Genomic DNA, 18,550 nt, shown 5'->3' on the forward strand with positions numbered 1-18,550 from the left:
TAAAGGATTAAGTTGAAAATATCTATGTGAAAGTTTAAAAAACAGCAATTTTTCAAGAAGTAGTCCTCAAGGGACACTCTAAAAGTACAACTCCAGAAGAAAATGGCAGGTGGCCTAAATCACCAAACATAATTCAATTAGAAAGGTAGGACTGGGAAGTCAGTCAGCCAACATAATACAGAGGAGAAAAGCCTCAGTAGTCCGAATGTACCAGGAACATTTCCTAAGAAAACACTTCAGTTTTATTGCTCTATCCCTGCCACCAGCTGTTTCCCACTTGCTTCTGCCAATAATAATGGCCTCCTCCTCCCTCATCAGTTCAGGGAGGCATATGACCAGAGCAACACATTCTGTTCCCGTCCCCCCTTCCCCACCCCCGGACCTGGACTGAAGCGCCTCCAAGCCAAGGCCTGTCGCACTCAGCAAGGGCAGTGTTAATGGCCAGAGAGCAGATGCCTCCAGGTGAAGTCCAATCTCCTAACCATCATACAAACTTCCCTAAGACTACACAGTCAGCTAAACTGCCACATTTCTGGGAAAACAGTCTGGAATATGACACCTGGATACCACTGCCTAAAATATGACACTGGGATACAGAAGGCATCTATCTCTGTGATAAAAAGTCTTTGGGGAATTAGCAAGTGGAGCTTTGCAAAGCTAACAAATGGTTCCAAGTTCTTGAGAAGTTTACTCATGTCAATTAGACTTATCCTCCTAATAAAAGGGACAATGAATGTAGATGATGTCGATAGTAACAAAGAAACATTTGGAAAGTTATTATCAGAAGAGATGCTTGCCCTAGCTGGTGGGCTCAGCAGTAGAGCGCTGGCCTAGCGTATGGATGTCCTAGGTTCAATTCCCAGCCAGGGCACAAAGGAGAAGCGCCCATCTGTTTCTCCACCCCTCCCTCTCTTGTTTCTCTCTCTTCTCCTCCTCTCCTGCAGCCATGGCCTGATTGGAGTGAGTTGGCCCTGGGAACTGAGGATGGCTCCATGGCCTCCACCTTACGCACTAAAAAATGGGCTGCAATGGAGCAAGGGCCCCAGATAGGCAGAGCATCGCCCTCTAGTGGGCTTAGTGGATCCCAGTGGAAGCACATGTGGGAGTCTGTCTCTGCCTCTTCTCCTCTCACTAAAATTTAAAAAAAGAAAAAGAAGAGATGCTTAAACTACTTATAAAAATGCTAATCAGTGGGTAAAATTTTTTTAAATAGTTGTAAGTAGGAAAGAGACAAGGACTGTATGTGGAAGAATATGAGGGAACATTCCAGTGTGATGCTTATGTTCTGTATTTTTAGAGCAGTTTAAGTTGCACAGGTGTATTTGTTAAAATTTGTAGTATGTTTCACTTAAGACCTATGTGCTTCATAAAATGAATTCTATGCCAAAAAAAAAGAATAAAAAGAACTATAAACAAATAATTGAGGATGACCAGCTGTGGCACAGTGGATAGTCAAGTTGGGACACTGAGGCCCCAGTTTCAAAACCCTGAGGTCACTGGCTTGAATGCGGGCTCATCTGGGTTGAGCATGGGATCATAGACATGATCCCAAGGTCACTGGCTTGAGCAAGGGGTCATTGACTCAGCAGGAGCCTCCCAGTCAGGGCACATATGAGAATCAATCAATGAACAACTAAAATGCCACAACTACAAGTTGTTGCTTCTCATCTCTCTCCCTTCCTATCTCTCTCTCGATGTCCCTCTCTTTCTCTCTCTCTCTCACACAAAACAAAACCAAAACCAAATAATTGAGCTCCAGTTAATGACAGGCATGCTGTTGTTTTTAGGGGGAGTGTACTGATATTTGCAACTTATCTGAATACATTTTAAAAAGAGGTATTGATAGGAAGCTGGATAATTATGACATAGCAAAATTATTAATTATAAAATCTGTGTGGCAAGTACATAGATGTTCACCGTGAGACTCTTTCAACTTTTCTTATACATTTGAAAATTTCATTATAAAATATTGACAAAAAATTGCTACCTGGAGCCAGGATTCTTTTATCGGTTTTTGACTTATGTTCTGACCAATGTAATGCCAATAGAGAATGAGTATGAAAACAATAATTAAGCATGGTGTAAAAATATAGTTCTTTTTAAAAAATAAACAACACAAAACTGTATCAGATTGTTAAAGAGTAAACTTTTAGTTATTAAAATATTTTGCTGCTTGATTATTTTGTGGTTAACTATGGTCAATGAACAGACAGCAAGGAAGCCCCAGAGATTCCCCACGTCATGCACATATGCCTCAACTTTCATTTCTACTTGTTTTCTTCTCAGACCCAGAGCAAACTAAGCACAGAATATGGACATGGCAGAACTGATGGGGACGGGGGAGTGGGGAAAGAAGATGGGGTGGCAAACACATTGCGTATCAAGTGGGAACATCACTATAAAGTAGCACAAATCTAAAATATTTCTATAATCATACTTACCAAAATTACTTCATGCATATTTAACATTTTCAGTATTTCAAGTCATAAATTATCTCCATTTTGACCATAACAGTGGAGCAATGGTAGTATGTGTTTCCCTTGCACAGCTAACCATTTCATCATTTTTTTACTTTTCTCTTGCTCATAATCCATCTAATCCATTCAGCCAATCAGTTTGGCTCTACCATCAAAATATCACATATCCAGAATCTGATCATTTCCCAATACCTCCACCTCTAGCTTGAATTACTGTCGAGGCCTAACAGCTTCTGTCCTATCCCTCTTCAGTCTATACTCAACCATCTCATTCAGGTCCTGTCCCTCCTCGGCTCGGAACCCTCCGAAGGCTCCCCATCTCACCCAGAGTGGAAGTCCAAGTCCTTTACGGCAGCCTACAAGGCCCTATGTAATCTGGCCCCTCCTGGTCCTCCCTCTGGTTCACTCTGCTCCCGCCACGCAGACCATTCTGTTGTTCCTCAAACATGCCAAACACCCCTCCACCTCAGGGCCTTTGAAATCCGTTTCCTCTGCCCGAAATGCTCTTCCCCAAGATATTGACATGGCTCTCTTCCTCACCTTTTTTAGGTCTTTCCTCAAATGATATATTCTCTCTGTAAGGTGTTCTCTCTGGGCAATTTATTTACAATTCTATGCTACTGCATTCCCTCTTCCCTGCTATATTTTTCTCCGTAACATTTTTTACCATCTAGCATACTATACGTTTTATTTATACTGTTTAATGTCTATCACCTCCCATATGAAAAGTATTCTCTCCAGTTATCACTGCTGCATCCCTGGCACCTAAGATGCCTGTTACACAGAGTGTAAGCAATCAATAAACAGGTGTTAACTGAGTTAATGAACTGACTCTCCTCCTAAGCATGTTTTACCTGGTGGTAGTGGTCTTCCCCTCCATCTTTTGACTATTCCAGATTTTCACAGTACCGTCATTTGAAGACGTTGCAAAAAGTGAGTGCTCATCAGAGACTCTAATTCGATTCACAGCAGATTTGTGTTCATGAAGATGTGCAACTAGTAGCCCTTTAGGACGCCACCCTAAGGAAAAGCAAAGGAATATTGTCTTTAACTATACTTTATAAATACAATCTTTCCCTCAACCCCCATTACAATCACCAACAACCAGCATGAGAACAATGATAAGAAGAACTAACCGAATACCAACAGCCAGCCAGTACACAGTGGTCTACTGGACCATGACTGATACTATTAAGAAATCCAAGATAGCAATTGTTACTCAAGCAGCCTTAGAAAGACTCGAGTCCTTCACTAGTGTCTGAGAAGGCAAAATAGTAACTAGCTACCCAGAAAACTCCTGACTGCTTGCTCAGTAGCAAGAGGTAATGACTATCCTGACCTAGAGAAACTGGATGGTAGGAAGGCAGCCTGAGACTGAGAGTCTCAAATACCCAAATCCACCAACCATAAATGCCTACCCTGAGGGCACTTATTTAAACTCTCCGAGCTTCAATTTTCTCAAATGTAAAGTAGGGGGACTATTACTTAAACCAAAAGTCCCAACATGAATAAATTAAATGTATAAAGAGTTTACCACTGTCCCAGGCCCATGGTAAACACCCAATGTTGATTTCCTCTCTACCTGCAATCACATATTCCATGGTACAGCATGTTAGCACAAATGGTACTATAAATTACAGCCTCAGAATGCCCTCAGTATTATCTAGCACAGTGGTAGTCAACCTGGTCCCTACCGCCACTAGTGGGCGTTCCAGCTTTCATGGTGGGCGGTAGTGGAGCAACCAAAGTTTAACTACTATAGTTAAATTTATATAGTAAGTTGTTTTATAAAGATTTATTCTGCCAAACTTAAGAGAAAAATCGACATAAAGTACTTGGTAAGTAATTATTATTATATGCTTTAACTTGCTGTAACTCTGCTTTATAAAAATTTTTTTTTTAATTTTTTTTATTTTTTAGAGAGACAGAGAGTGAGTCACAGAGAGGGATAGACAGGGACAGACAGACAGGAACGGAGAGAGATGAGAAGCATCAATCATTAGTTTTTCATTGCGCGTTGCAACACCTTAGTTGTTCATTGATTGCTTTCTCATATGTGCCTTGACCACGGGCCTTCAGCAGACCGAGCAACCCCTTGCTAGAGCCAGTGACCTTGGGTTCAAGCCGGTGGGCCTTTCCTCAAACCAGATGAGCTCGCACTCAAGCTGGCGACCGTGGGGTCGCGAACCCGGGTCCTCTGCATCCCAGTCCGATGCTCTATCCACTGCGCCACCGCCTGGTCAGGCTGCTTTATAAATTTTATAAAGTAAAATTACTTCCCTACTTTATAAATCACCATTACTGTGGAACTAGTGGGTGGTTAGAAAATTTTACTACTGCTTGACCTGTGGTGGCACAGTGGATAAAGTGTCGACCTGGAACTCTGAAATTGCCAGTTCAAAACCCTGAGCTTGCCTGGTTATGGCACATATGGGAGTTGATGCTTCCTGCTCCTCTCCCCTTCTCTCTCTCCTCTCTCTCTCTCATTCTCTTTCTCTTCTCTCTAAAATGAATAAATAAAATCTTTAAAAAATTTTTACTACTAACAGAGATACAAAAGTGGGCAGTAGGTATAAAAAGGTTGACTACCTCTGATCTAGTACTTTCTTTTTTTGTGTGGCAGAGACAGAGAGAGTCAGAGAGAGGGACAGATAGGGACAGACAGACAGGAAGGGAGAGAGATGAGAAACATCAATTCTTCGTTGTGGTTCTTTAGTTGTCCATTGACTGATTTCTCATATGTGCCTTGACTGGGGGGCTACAGCAGACCGAGTGACCCCTTGGTCGAGTCAGCATCCTTGGGCTCAAGCTGGTGAGCACTGCTCAAACCCGATGAGCCCGCGCTCAAGCTGGCACCTCGGGGTCTCGAACCCGGGTCCTCCGCGTCCCAGTCCGATGCTCTACCCACTGCGCCACCGCCTGGTCAGGCTATCTAGTCCTTTCTTTATGACATCTATACCTTTTTGTTTTATTATATATTTTTGTGTAAGATTAATTTCCTCTAATAAATTGTGAGTTCCCTGAGGCCGAGAGACCATGCTTAGCCATTCTGAATCATTCACAGTACCTAGCATGTCCTCACGCATAAGCATCTTTAAGATTTAATGAATAAAATTCTATGTTAAGTGTGACATGTAATCATATTTAGTATTAATCAATTTTAAAATAAAATAAAACAAAGTATGCTGAAGATCATACTATATTAGGAGTTAGCACTGTGCTTAATTAATAATGGTATCATTTTAGAATAAAATTATTTTTTACCAAGACATAAAATGAAACAATACTACTTCCAAAGTTGGCTGACAGTGTTTCCCCTTGGATCGCTGGCCCACATGAGTGGGAAAAACAGCTGGATACAGTTTTTCAGGAGGGCATACTGGATTTGAAAATGATCAAAAACACCTTGCCATGAAGTCCAGATAATCTCCCAGGCTAGGTGAAATATTTTTCTATAGAGAAAATTTCACACAACCACTCAAGTGAAGAAAGAAAACAATTAAGAACCCAACAGTCACAGCACATTTCTTAAACCACAAAATTTGACACCATCTCTGTGACTGCTGTATAAAATGTACAGCTCCGCTAAGAATAAAATGCCACTTTAAAGGACAGATTCTACCATAAAATAAAGTAAATAGTTTGTGGTCAATTTTTTCTTTTGAAACAGGTTGTAAATGATATTGAACTATGTTACAGAAACAACTTAAATATTTCAGGATATTTATTCTAAAAATAAAAATTTATACAACTTCAGATGCCACTTACCACTCAACACCATTTTCTAAATCTTTAAATCATTTATCTCTACCAGGGTTTTCTTTGAGTTCACAATAGAACTCATGGAAATTCACATAATTTTTAAATCTCTACACATAAGCACACTATGCATTTCCCCCAGTTTCTATACATGCTCACTAAAAATGTTTTTCAAAATGGGCAAATCCACTATCAAAGACTAGCTTTACCACATTAAACTGGGCAAGTCTGTCAACATAACTGAGCTACACTGTACCTGAAATATCTCTAAATTTTTTGTAAGTCTTCTCAGAACATAGGAGTGTTTCCTTAAAATCTTAATGTTGATAATTGCTGAATTACGGTAGGGATATAGGAGATTTGGTTTCCTTTTCAGAGTGTTCATAATTTTTCTAATTTTTTTTTACCTTTTTTAAAAGAAAATTAAGATGTCAAACCCTTCAGAAATTTATTCATTTTTTTTTTTACAGAGGAGAGGGAGAGACAGAGGGAGAGAGAGAGAGGAGAGACAGAAAGAGAAGGGGGGAGGAGCTGGAAGCATCAACTCCCATATGTGCCTTGACAAGGCAAGCCCAGGGTTTTGAACCGGCGACCTCAGCATTTCCAGGTCGACGCTTTATCCACTGCGCCACCACAGGTCAGGCCCCTTCAGAAATTAAAAGCTGACGTTTACTCCCAGAAGCCTGACATTCATTGAGCAAGTCGCATGGCATTATAGCAGGCAGGTGAAACCTAACACAATAAATGGGGAAAATGGACCACACACAGGGTGAAACAGTAAGTGGCCAAAACAAAACAATGCAGTTGCCCCTATGGCTATGAAAAGCCAAACTCCACAAATAATGACTTGAGATTTCTCACTTTATTGCTTCTTCCCCTTTAGGCTTCCAAAGTGAGTCTGTCCTTCCTTTGCCTGGCAGTTCACTGTCAGTAGCCTGCACAGGCTCCAGGCTCCGGCACCCAGGCTGCACACACCGCCCAGGCAGGGGCACCTTACCCGGGGGCGGCGGTTTACTCTCCCACTCGGCATTCTCCATCATCTGCTTCGCTACCCGCTCAGCATTACACTGCTCCCGCTTCTGCTGGATGAGTTGCTGAAGCTCCGTTTTACAAGTTGTGATCCGAATCTGGTAGGTGGACGGTAAAATTGTACTACTTAAAACCTGTATTGTTGGCTTTCTACTTTGGACATTTGTCACTTCGGGAACCTGCAAAACAAACAGACTTATAGGTATTTAGGTCATCAGCAAAATATATTTGATGATAACAGGGGACCTATGTTCTCTTTATTCATTATTCCAGCTTTCTGTCCTTATTAATGTACCAATTTTTAAGTTCACTTAAATACAATGACATGTTTTCAATGAAAACCTAGTTAAAATGAAGTTTAACCACAAACATTACATTTCCAAACTTCGACATTAAAAGAAAAAATTATCAGTGAAGCAATAACATTAAACTAAAATACTCACTAAGTAAACTGAAAAGAAGAAATAGAATATTACCACTTTGTTCAGTTAATATTTTCACTTAAACTATGACTGGTTAGGAAGGAGTTACCTTAAATGACACATTTATTTCAAATATTTCAAAATCACCATGACATTCTTACACAAGGCAAATCTGGAACTTTTCTTCCCAGAAGTATTTTTGATATTTTATAGACATAATCATGTTATATTAGAGGAAAAACAAAAGGAGATTTAAAAGGTTCATGGCAGACTAATTAAAATCACAGTTCATAATGACGTCTTCAATCCAAAATCTCAGATCACTTTATGGTGAGTGCACTAAAACAAGACCTTTTTGATGCTTTCAGCAGCTAGATTTCCAAGCAGCTATAAAATTAAACATAAACCTGTCTTAAAAAGAAACATGTCCTCCTACAGGACAAGTCACTATATTGATTTTCCCAGTACAGCACACAGCCTTTAAACATCCAAAACGGCAGAATGGGATGAAAGACAAAAGGAAGATTACTGCCTAGTGACAGTACCTGCGGAGAAGTTGACAAGGGGACACACACACCAGCAGAGGACTCAGAACGAGGCGGCTTCCCAGCCTGAACCACCTCCTGGTCACTCCCCTTAGGCAGGGCCTGCGGGAGGTTAGGTGGCTCCAGTGACCCAAACATGCTCTTCCACTCTTCATTTACAGTGGAGTCTTGTTTCACGTGCTTTCTAGCTACAAAAACAGAGTCAGACAGATAGATGAAGGAAGTTCCAAAACCAGCACGCGCTTTTATTGCTTGTTGGAGGAGGGACAACAATGGACTTCCCATTTATCCTTTATGATCTCCAATTTATTTATATTTATATAACAACTCATTAACTCTCGCTTCATCCCTAGGGCAGACGAAGCAGATGCACTTTCAGTGGGGTTAATAATGAGACCCACCTGCTTCCTAGTTTCACAAGGCTAGCTCAATTTCAAGTAACCACTTCGTCTGAAAAACCAGTAATAAAATCTTTTTCCACACTGCTAAATATGACTTCTTTGTTTCTAGTATCAGTTACTTAGGAAAACAAAGTAAAAAGAGAATTAAAAAATCAACTGATATACAGCTACCTCCTGACCATATACAGATGAGAAATTCCTTATTTTTTAAACTTTGTTCAATTACAAAAAGTCAAGTTCTAGTATTACCAAAATTTAACGTGAATTACCCCCATAAGTTTGTATACATCATAAATGACATAGTTTAATGATATACTGCCATATTATTTTACAGAAATAATACATACTGTTTACAACTTGCTTTTGTATCTACTTAACAATATATGCTGAACATTTATTTCACCATTCCTCTACTAATGGACATTTCAATTATTTCCATTTTTTTCACTGAGAACATTCTTATACATATTTCTTCACATGCACATCCGTTTTTCTTAGAAATTTCCCAAACTGAAAACAATCAAAGAGTAAGGACACTGCCTTCTAACAAGAATATGTACAATGTATACTGTCATCTACAGTGCATGAAATGCTTATTTTCCTACACCCTTGCCAACCCTGGGCCTCAGTCTCGATATAGTGCATGAAATGCTTATTTCCCTACACCCTTGCCAACCCTGGGCCTCAGTCTCGATATAGTGCATGAAATGCTTATTTCCCTACACCCTTGCCAACCCTGGGCCTCAGTCTCAGCTAATGACATAGGCAGAAAATGGTACCTCATTGTTTTCATTCACATTTCCTTATTTACCTTTTCAAACATATGCATTTCTATTCTTCTATCAGTTGTATGTTCAAATCCTTCACTAATTTTTCTGTGGGGATGCTTGCATTTTTCTTATTACTCTATGTGAATGCTTTACCTATTATGGATGCAAGCCACTGATAATTAAGTCGCAAATACTTTATCCCAAATTTGGCAAGTAGAGGTTTATTTTAAATATAATTCATCAGCTCCCTGATACTTGAATAGAGGGATTTTTAAAGGCACATACCTGGAAGTGAGTACATCTCAAAAAAGAGTTAAGGGGAAAAGAACAGAGATCTTAAAACCTCATACAATTAATATCAATATCTTCATTATAAGGGCTGGCAATTCTAAATCTCGAGCCTTCAAATGGTTAAGGCTTCTCTGATCTCTACTCGCTTGTATTTCATTGTTAATAACAAGACTATTTCTAATTCACTGGACATTTCTTACTAATAACAAACTAGAAAGCTATCTCATTTTGCATAAACTTTTGAATTTGTGTTAGTGTTTAGAAGATTAAAAAATAGAATTTCATCTTCATCATACACCTCCACAGAGGCAACATAATTTTATTACAAGAGTAGAGTTTTGGTGTCAGGTTTTGATTTGAATCCTGATTCTGAGAAACATACAGAGCATGATTTTGGCAGGTTACTTACTTTCTTAACTATTAGTTCACTTCTCCACTTCTTCTTCCCCAAATCTCCTGCTACGTAACGGAGTCACTCACTGTATATGAAAGTTCTATATCTGGGATATGTGACTTTTATTTTATTACTATTTAGCTAAAACTAGCTTTATGTAATAACTAATAACACAAGCTAAATACACACGCACAAATAAATGTACTAACCTCGCTTGTCATCTGGTTCCTGTTTGGTTTTAACAAGATCTACTTGTCTCCCCGTTATGCCCAAGGCTCCCAAGTCAATTACACCTTTCTGACTACTGTCATGAAGATGGCTCTGGTCCACTATATTGGCCTTCGCTTTGTTAGATTTCATCATGAAGTCTTTTAGTGCCAGAAGTTTGTCTTCCTCTTCCTCTGTCATTCCCTAAAACCAAATAAAACCATATGTTCTAGGTTATTTTTGCCAGTAATAACAATTGGCCTTAGAATGACTAACAACTGAAGGGTCAAACCACCCAATTTAAAATTCTAAGAGTCAGCATGGTAAAAGGAAGCAAGCAACAGCAAAAGAAAAAGAAGGTATCAACAGAGAACAACCTCTCCCTACCCTGATCTCCCAGAACACACCCGCTCCATTGGGGCACCTTCTCCTTTATATCAAGATTTACATGTTAACTTCTTTTCTAAACGGGAGTAATCAAGTATAACTCATTTTTCTTCAAAGAACTTAATGCAGTACCTGGTATCTAGTAGATCTTTAATATATAACTTTTAATAAACATTTAACATCTAAACCAAAATTCTAGAAAAACAGTATTAGGCAAAAGAATGTATACCTACTTCCACCTTGCTCCTAGAAGTGTTGAGAATATTACATGAAACACTGTATGTGAAAGCGTGCTGTGATATAGAAAACATTCTACATCTTAGGAATGGATAGGCATGGTGGCTAAACTGCGAATGTGAGCAACACCCACTACGATTGGAGTCAGACTGCCTAGGTTCAAATCCCAGATCCATTACTTCCTACCCGTGACCATGGTTAAGATACTCAATTTCTATGCACCCCTATTTATCTATAAAATAATTGCTAGCGCCCATCTTACAAAGTTACTATAAATTTTTTATAAGTTAATCCACCCAAGACACTTAGAATGCTTGAAACAAAGAGCTAATAAATACTAAATAATTAACTTAAATAATTTAATGTGCAACTTAAAAATTATGGTAAATGGAACAGAGTTCTGCGTTTTCTTTTTAACTTTCCAACCATGCACAATATCCTCTAGAATATTTTTATTATATAAATAAAAACTTAATAAAATGGAAATGGAAATTCCCAAGGCCTCAATCTAGATCCCATTAGAGTTTAAAACAATGTTCACAACCCAGAGTCACAGTAAGACAAACAAACCCTAGTAAGTTAGAAAGCTAGAAAATAGGAAAATTGCATTAAAGTATAATAATCACAGAGAGAATCTCGACGGTCTTTTAATATTAACTTGAAATTTACTTGTTTTCACTTCTCAAAAACAATTTGTTACCTATAGTCAGAGTTCCAGTCTTTGCTAATCTCTATTTCAGTTTACAAGAGCAAGGGAGCTCTGTGTCAGACCACTGATATATGCCACAACATGGGGAAGCCTTAAAAATATTTTGCTAAGTGCAAGCAGCCAGATAAAAAAGACCATATATGATCCCACTCATATAACATCCAAAATAGGCAAGTTTGTAGAGACAAAAAGTAAATTTAGTGGCTGGAGGGAGAGGAATGATTGCTAATGGACATAGGGATTCTTTTGGGGATGATAAAAATGTTCTGAAATTAGATAGTTGCTCTGGTTTCACAACTGTGTGAGCATACTAAACACTGAACTGTAAAACATTTTATTGAGATACAATTCACATACAGTAAAATCCACTCTTCTAAAGCAGAGGTAATCAACCTTTTTTTACCTACTGCCCACTTTTGTATCTCTGTTAGTAGTAAAATTTTCTAACCGCCCACCGGTTCCACAGTAATGGTGATTTATAAAGTAGGAAAGTAACTTTACGTTATAAAATTTATAAAGCAGAGTTATAGCAAGTTAAAGCATATAATAATAATTACTTACCAAGTACTTTATGTCGGATTTTTGCTAAGTTTAGCAGAATAAATCTTTATAAAATAACTTACTAAAGTTAAATCTATCTTTTATTTATACTTTGGTTGCTCCGCTACCACCCACCATGAAAACTGGAATGCCCACTAGTGGGCAGTAGGGACCAGGCTGACTACCACTATTCTAAAGAGTGAATTTCATTGTATGTGAATTATATCTCAATAAAATTTTAGGCATGCACCATACAAAAAAAAAAAACTGACAAGGACACTATAAAAAAAGGAAAACTGAAGGATAAATTGTTCATAAAACTACATGCATAAATATTCACTAAAGTATCAATAAAGTAATCCAGCCTATTTAAAATTCATTTTGCATAAAATACTATTTATATACTTATATTTACATTATATATTTATGCATTTTATAACAAAAATATATTTGAATATATAGATAGTTGTATTCAGTCCAAATATCCAAGAATAATAGGTTATAACAGGAAAATCAATCAGTGTAATTCACATCAGAAGAGAAAAACCATACAATGATCTGAATAAAGAAAAGACTTTTAAAAGAAAAGACTGATAAAACTTAACATTCTTCCATAATAATCCTCTTCGCAAGCTAGAAATGAAAGGGAATTTCCCTAATCTGATAAAAAGATTGTATAAACATAACCCAAATTGGTGTAATGTTGAGAGTTGTCCCAATGAGACAGAAAACATGACAAAGATTCCTGTTTTCATCAATTCTATTTAAAAGTACTGAAGATCCTATTTAAATAAGGCAGCAGAAAAAAAAAGTATTTATATTTAGATTGGAAAAATAAATAATACTGTTACTATTCACACATAATATGACTGTAAATGTACAAATTCAAAAGAAACATACCAGCAAGTTATTAGAAGTGATAAGTTTTACAGAGTTGCTGGATACAAAACCAGTATAAAAAATTTTTCAGCTACATAAAGTTTTTTAAATATATCAATCATAGCATTAAAAAAAAAATACCCAAATGTATAAAACTCTACAAAGTAAACCATAAAACCTTACTGAAACACAGCTAATTATAGACATATAGCATGTTCATCAACTAGAAGACTCAATATTGTCAATTCCAATACAATCTCAATATACCAACAATTTATTTTTTGTCTAAAGTGACAAGCTGATTTGGAAATATCATATGAAAAATATATATGGAAATGCAAAGGACCAAGGACAGCCAAGGCAATCTTGACAAAGAAAAATAAACAGGGAGATTTTGCTCTAACCAGAGGTCAAGTCTAAGAAAGGGTTTTTTTTTGTTTGTTTCGTTTTTTAAGCACAAGGCAGAGAGAGAGAGACAGAGACAGACAAGAAAGGAAAGAGATGAGAAGTATCAACTTGTACTTGCAGCACTTCAGTTGTTCATTGATTGTTTCTCATACATCTCTTAACGATAGAGCACTAGCTGAGCCAGTGACCCCTTGCTCAAGCCAGAGACCTTGGGTTCAAGCCAACAACCTTGGGCTCAAGCCAGCAACTTTGGGCTTCAAGCCAGTGACCTTTGGTCTCAAGCCAGTGACCATTGGTCATGTCTATGATCCATGCTCAAGCCAGCAACCATGGGGTCATATCTATGATCCCATGCTCAAGCCAGTGATCCCGTGCTCCAACTGGTGAGCCTGTGCTCAAGCTGGCAACCTCAAAATTTTGAATCTGGGTCCTCAGTGCCTCAGGTCAACACTCTATCCACTGCAGCACCACCTGGTCAGACGAAAGTGCAATTCTATGTATATAAGTCCATATATATACCCAACAATTCTGCTCTGGCCATGATGTAATAACAGAGACTAGATTTACCTTCCCACTTTAAACAACTTTAAAACTGGACAAAAAATATGAAACAACACTTTCCAGGCACTGGAAAACAGGCAGCACAGGGCTGTGATCTCCAAAATAAAGCTAAGTCCTATAACTGTCCCAGAGATGGTCACCAGGCCATGGAACAAAGAGGGAAAACTCAGTTTAGTAGAGCAGAGTCCAAAAGACAGAGTTCAAGGAAGCTACAAAGGTTAAATGTGAGAGGCCAAGAGCTGGATAAGAGGATGGATCTGGCAGAGAGCAAGAACTACAGAGGCATCTCCACCAGTCTCGGACTTAGTACAGGCAGACCTTCTTCCACTGCACTTTGCAAACACTGCATTCTTTACAAATTGAAGGGTGTGGCAACCCTGTGGCAACAAGTCTACTGGTGCCATTTTTCTAATAGCATTGGCTTATTTTGTGTCTCTGTGTCACATTTTGGTAATTTTCAAAATATTCCAATTTTTTCCATTACTATATTTCTTATGGTGTTGTTATCAATGATTTCTGATGTTACTATTGTAACTGTTTCAGGGCACCACAAACCGGTGACCACATAAAATGGCAAACTTAATGGCTAAACGTTGTGTGTGTTCTGACTGCTCCACTGACCTGCTGTTCCCTGTCTCTCTACCTCTCCTCCCTGAGGCACAATATGGATATTAAGCCAATTAATAACTCTGCATGGCTCCTAAGTGTTCAAGTGAACGGAAGAGTCTCATGTCTCTCACTTTATATCAAAACCTAGGAATGATTAAGCTTCAGAAGGAAGGCATGTCCAAAGCTGAGACCAAAAGCCAGGCCTCCTGCGCCAAACAGCCAACTTAGAAATGCACAGAAAAAGTTTCTGATGGAAATGAAAAGTGCTACTCCAGTGAACACACAAATGATAAGAAAGTGAAACAGCTTTATTGCTGATATGAAGGAAGTTTTAATGGTCTGACTAGAAGATCAAACCAACCACAATTCCCTTAAGCCAAAGCCTAATCCAGAGTAAAGCTCTAACTCTCTTCAATTCTTAGAGAGGTAAGAAAGCTAGACGAAAAGTTTGAAGCTGGCAGAAATGAGGTTTAAGGAAAAAGCTGTCTCCATAACATACAGTGCAAGGTAAAGCAGCAAGTGCCGATACAGAAGTTGCAGCAAGTCATCCAGAAGATCTGGCTAAGATAATAAAGGTGGATCCACTAAACAATAGATTTTCAATACAGATGAAATGGCCTTCTATTGGAAGATGCCATCTAGGACTTTCACAGCTAGAGAAGAAAAGTCAATACTTTGGCTTCAAAGTTTCATAGAACAGGCTGACTCTCTTGTTTGGGGCTAATGCAGCTGCTGACTCTAAGCTGAAGGCAGAGCTCATTTGCCATTCTGAAAACCACAGGGCCCTTAAGGATTATGCTACATCTACTCTGTTTGTGCTCTAAAAATGGAACAAAGCCTGATGCCAGCACATCTGTTTACAACATGCTTTACTGAATAGTTAAGTCCACTGTTGAGAATACTGCTCAGTAAAAAAGATTCCTTTCAAAATATTCCTGCTCACTGACAAGGTACCTGGTAACCCAAGAGCTCTAATGGAGATGCACGAGATTAATGTTGTTTTTGTGACTGCTAACACAACATCCACTCTACAGCCCATGATCAAACACTAAGTTTAACTTTCAAGTCTTACAATTTAGGAAATACCGGTACATTATTTTGGAAGGCTACAGCTGGCATAGGAGTGATTGCTCTGATGGATTTAGACAAGGTCAATTAAAAACCTTCTTGAAAGATTTCAACATTCTAGATGCCATTATAAACATTAGTGTTTTTAAATAAGAACAGATCAAAATATGGACATTAGCAGAAGTCTGGAAGAAGCTGATTTGAACACTCATGGATGACGCTGAGGGATTCCAGAGTTCAGTGGAGGAAGTAACTGCAGAGGTGGACACAGTACGAGAACTAGAATTAAAGTGGAGCCTGGGGACGTGGCTGAATTGCTGCAATCTCACAATAAAACTTGAATGGGTGAGAAGCTGTTTCTTCAGGATGAGCAAAGAAAGTGCTTTTCTGAGCTGGAATCTACCCCTGGTGAAGGTGCTGTGGAGGTTGTTGAAATGATGACAAAGGATTTAGAATATTACATAAATTTAGTTGACAAAGCAGCAGCAGGGTATAAGAGGAATGACTCCAATCTTGAAAGAAGGTCTGCTGTGGGTAAAACACTATCCAACGGCATCACATGCCACAGAGAAATCGTTTGTGGAAGGAAGAGTTACCCAGTGTGTCAGACTTCACTGTCGTCTTATTTTAAGAAAATGCCACAGCCAGCATCAACCTTCAACAACCACCACCCTGACCAGTCAACAGCGGTCAACATGGAGACAAGACCCTCCACCAGCAAAATGGTTACAATTCACTGAGGCTCTAATCATGCTTAGCATTTCTAGCAATGAAGCATTTTTTAATTAAGGTGTACACAGTATATTTTTTAAGACATAATGCTATTATTGCACATTTAATAGGTTACATTGTAGTAGAAACATAAATTTCACATGCACTGGGAAACCAAAAAATTCATGTGACTGGTTTTATTGCAGTATTTGCTTTACTGCAGTGGTCTGGACTGTATCCACAGCGTCTCCCAGGTATGCCTGTACTGAACTACAAAACAATTACCTGAGGCCGAGAAAGAGCAACAAGAAAGCAATAAGCCAAACAATTCCCAGACCTCACGTAGGGGTGGGGCTCATTCACATTCCCACCAGTAAGAGAAGGACTTCTTACTACACAGAGCATCAGGTCCTCAGAAGTCCTCAATAATTGGACTAAACTGGCCATCAGCCAAAGGTTGCTCTAAATCTGCCCTCACAAAGCTTAAAGGCAAGGCTTAAAGGGATCAAACTGATTCCAAGTAACTTAACAGTACAACAGAACAAATCTAACACTATATTAAGGAATTCAGCACCCAGTAATACAAAATTCACAATCAAAAGAGAAAGAAACTGGGTGGCTAAGGGTCAGAGACTGGAGGAGAACTTACAAATTACACATATTCTTATACCTTTTCCAATTTTACACCTTGTACATATACTATACAGTCAAATATCAAAATAAAAATCTTTAAAAAGTTTAAAATATAAAGTATTGGTCACTTTTAAAATAAGGAGTGGAATCATTTTGTATTCTGTTAGTGCCTGATCAAATGGATATGAATAGAACAGGCAGCTCTTGTAGACAAGATCTATCTAAAATGGCCCTGCCATGTGTCATCTCCAGATGCTAAGCCCTACTGAAAAAGTAGAGTACAGACAGATTCCAACTTCCACATGGGTAAGGTTCCAAAAGTATACTTTAAGTCTATTATCTGGAACTCTGAACCTATTTTCCATAGAAACAATGGCATCCTGGTCTAGAAAGACCTATCTTACACATGACATATCTCAAGTGTAGTTCTATACAAAAGAGCACTGCAGAACCCCAAGTAAAACAAAAATCTGTAGGAGTGTTCAGATTTCCCACTTGTGGAGGTTATAAACAAGTCTTTTCCCTCTGCAGTCCTGACTTTAGGAACAAGGACTTCATTCTACCAGTAATCCCAAACAACTCAGGCAGAACAAGGGCCAAAAGGAGTGGAGACAGAGAAGACTAGCAGGTAGTGGAAGAGAGGAGCTACACATGGACTTCTTCCTAAGTCCACACCATCGCTAGCTTCTCAGTCTCGGATCCCTGTCCTTTGTTGACTTGAGAAGCAAGATGGTGCAGTGTAGGAGCATGGGCTTCGGAGATAGACAAGTTTAGGTTTTAATTTCAGCTTTGTAACTTACTCTGTGAGCACAGTCAAGTTAACTACCCTCACTGATTCTTAGTATCTTTATCTATAAAGTGGGGATAACATCAGTTGTTCAAGCTCATTTTAAGAACAGTCACAAACTACAGAAAATACCAACTATAATGGTAAACTCATAGGTCCTCAAAAAATGAAAGCTTGTGTTTTTTCTGCTGTTACTCCTTCCAAGGACCTCTGAGATTCTGGCCTGCTCTTCCTTAAACTAGCAGAACCTGTCTCTTAAAACCGAGTACTCAACCCTTAGGAGTTTCCTAAAATAATTACTAACAGAAACATGAAACAGGGGATTACATGTTCCTCTTTCCCCACTCATACAAACAAGGGGATAATGACAGATAAATGAATACATCAAGCAAACATTTAGAGGAACAGAAGTCGGTGAGTTTTAGTGATTTCATCATGGAGGCTGAGGGAGCAGCAATGGTGGGCTTGGGAGAAGAACAGCAGGAAGTAACGAGGCTATAGAAACGTTCCTTCCTTCTCCCTCCTTTTACCCGTGTCAGTGGCAAAAATCTATACCCACAGCAAGTTTCAAGCAAGAACTAGAGGCCAGAGTGGCTCCGTGAAGTAACTAGTGACTTACAATGAAAAGGAAATTTCAGTACAGAGGCTTTTAATTGAATATAGAGGATTTGCAGGAAAGAGAGAAATACAAAGAAATCACAATCCACACCCAAAGAAACATCTAAA

The 18,550-nt window shown here is 38.7% G+C and overlaps 1 protein-coding gene across 2 annotated transcripts in view; it reads right to left on the reverse strand.

Moving 5' to 3' along the window:
- Positions 1–18,550, reverse strand: part of PIK3R4 (phosphoinositide-3-kinase regulatory subunit 4) — a 75,591-nt gene that overhangs the window by 18,409 nt on the left and 38,632 nt on the right. For both annotated transcript variants that reach the window (XM_066351826.1, XM_066351825.1), the window contains exons 10-13: positions 10,298–10,499; positions 8,233–8,420; positions 7,234–7,444; positions 3,332–3,497 (exon numbers count right to left, since the gene is read on the reverse strand). In XM_066351826.1, coding sequence (XP_066207923.1) covers positions 3,332–3,497; positions 7,234–7,444; positions 8,233–8,420; positions 10,298–10,499 — 767 coding nt within the window. The remainder of the gene's footprint in view (positions 1–3,331; positions 3,498–7,233; positions 7,445–8,232; positions 8,421–10,297; positions 10,500–18,550) is intronic.

Source organism: Saccopteryx leptura, chromosome 10 (genome assembly GCF_036850995.1).
Source record: "Saccopteryx leptura isolate mSacLep1 chromosome 10, mSacLep1_pri_phased_curated, whole genome shotgun sequence".
Classification (NCBI taxonomy): domain Eukaryota; kingdom Metazoa; phylum Chordata; class Mammalia; order Chiroptera; family Emballonuridae; genus Saccopteryx; species Saccopteryx leptura.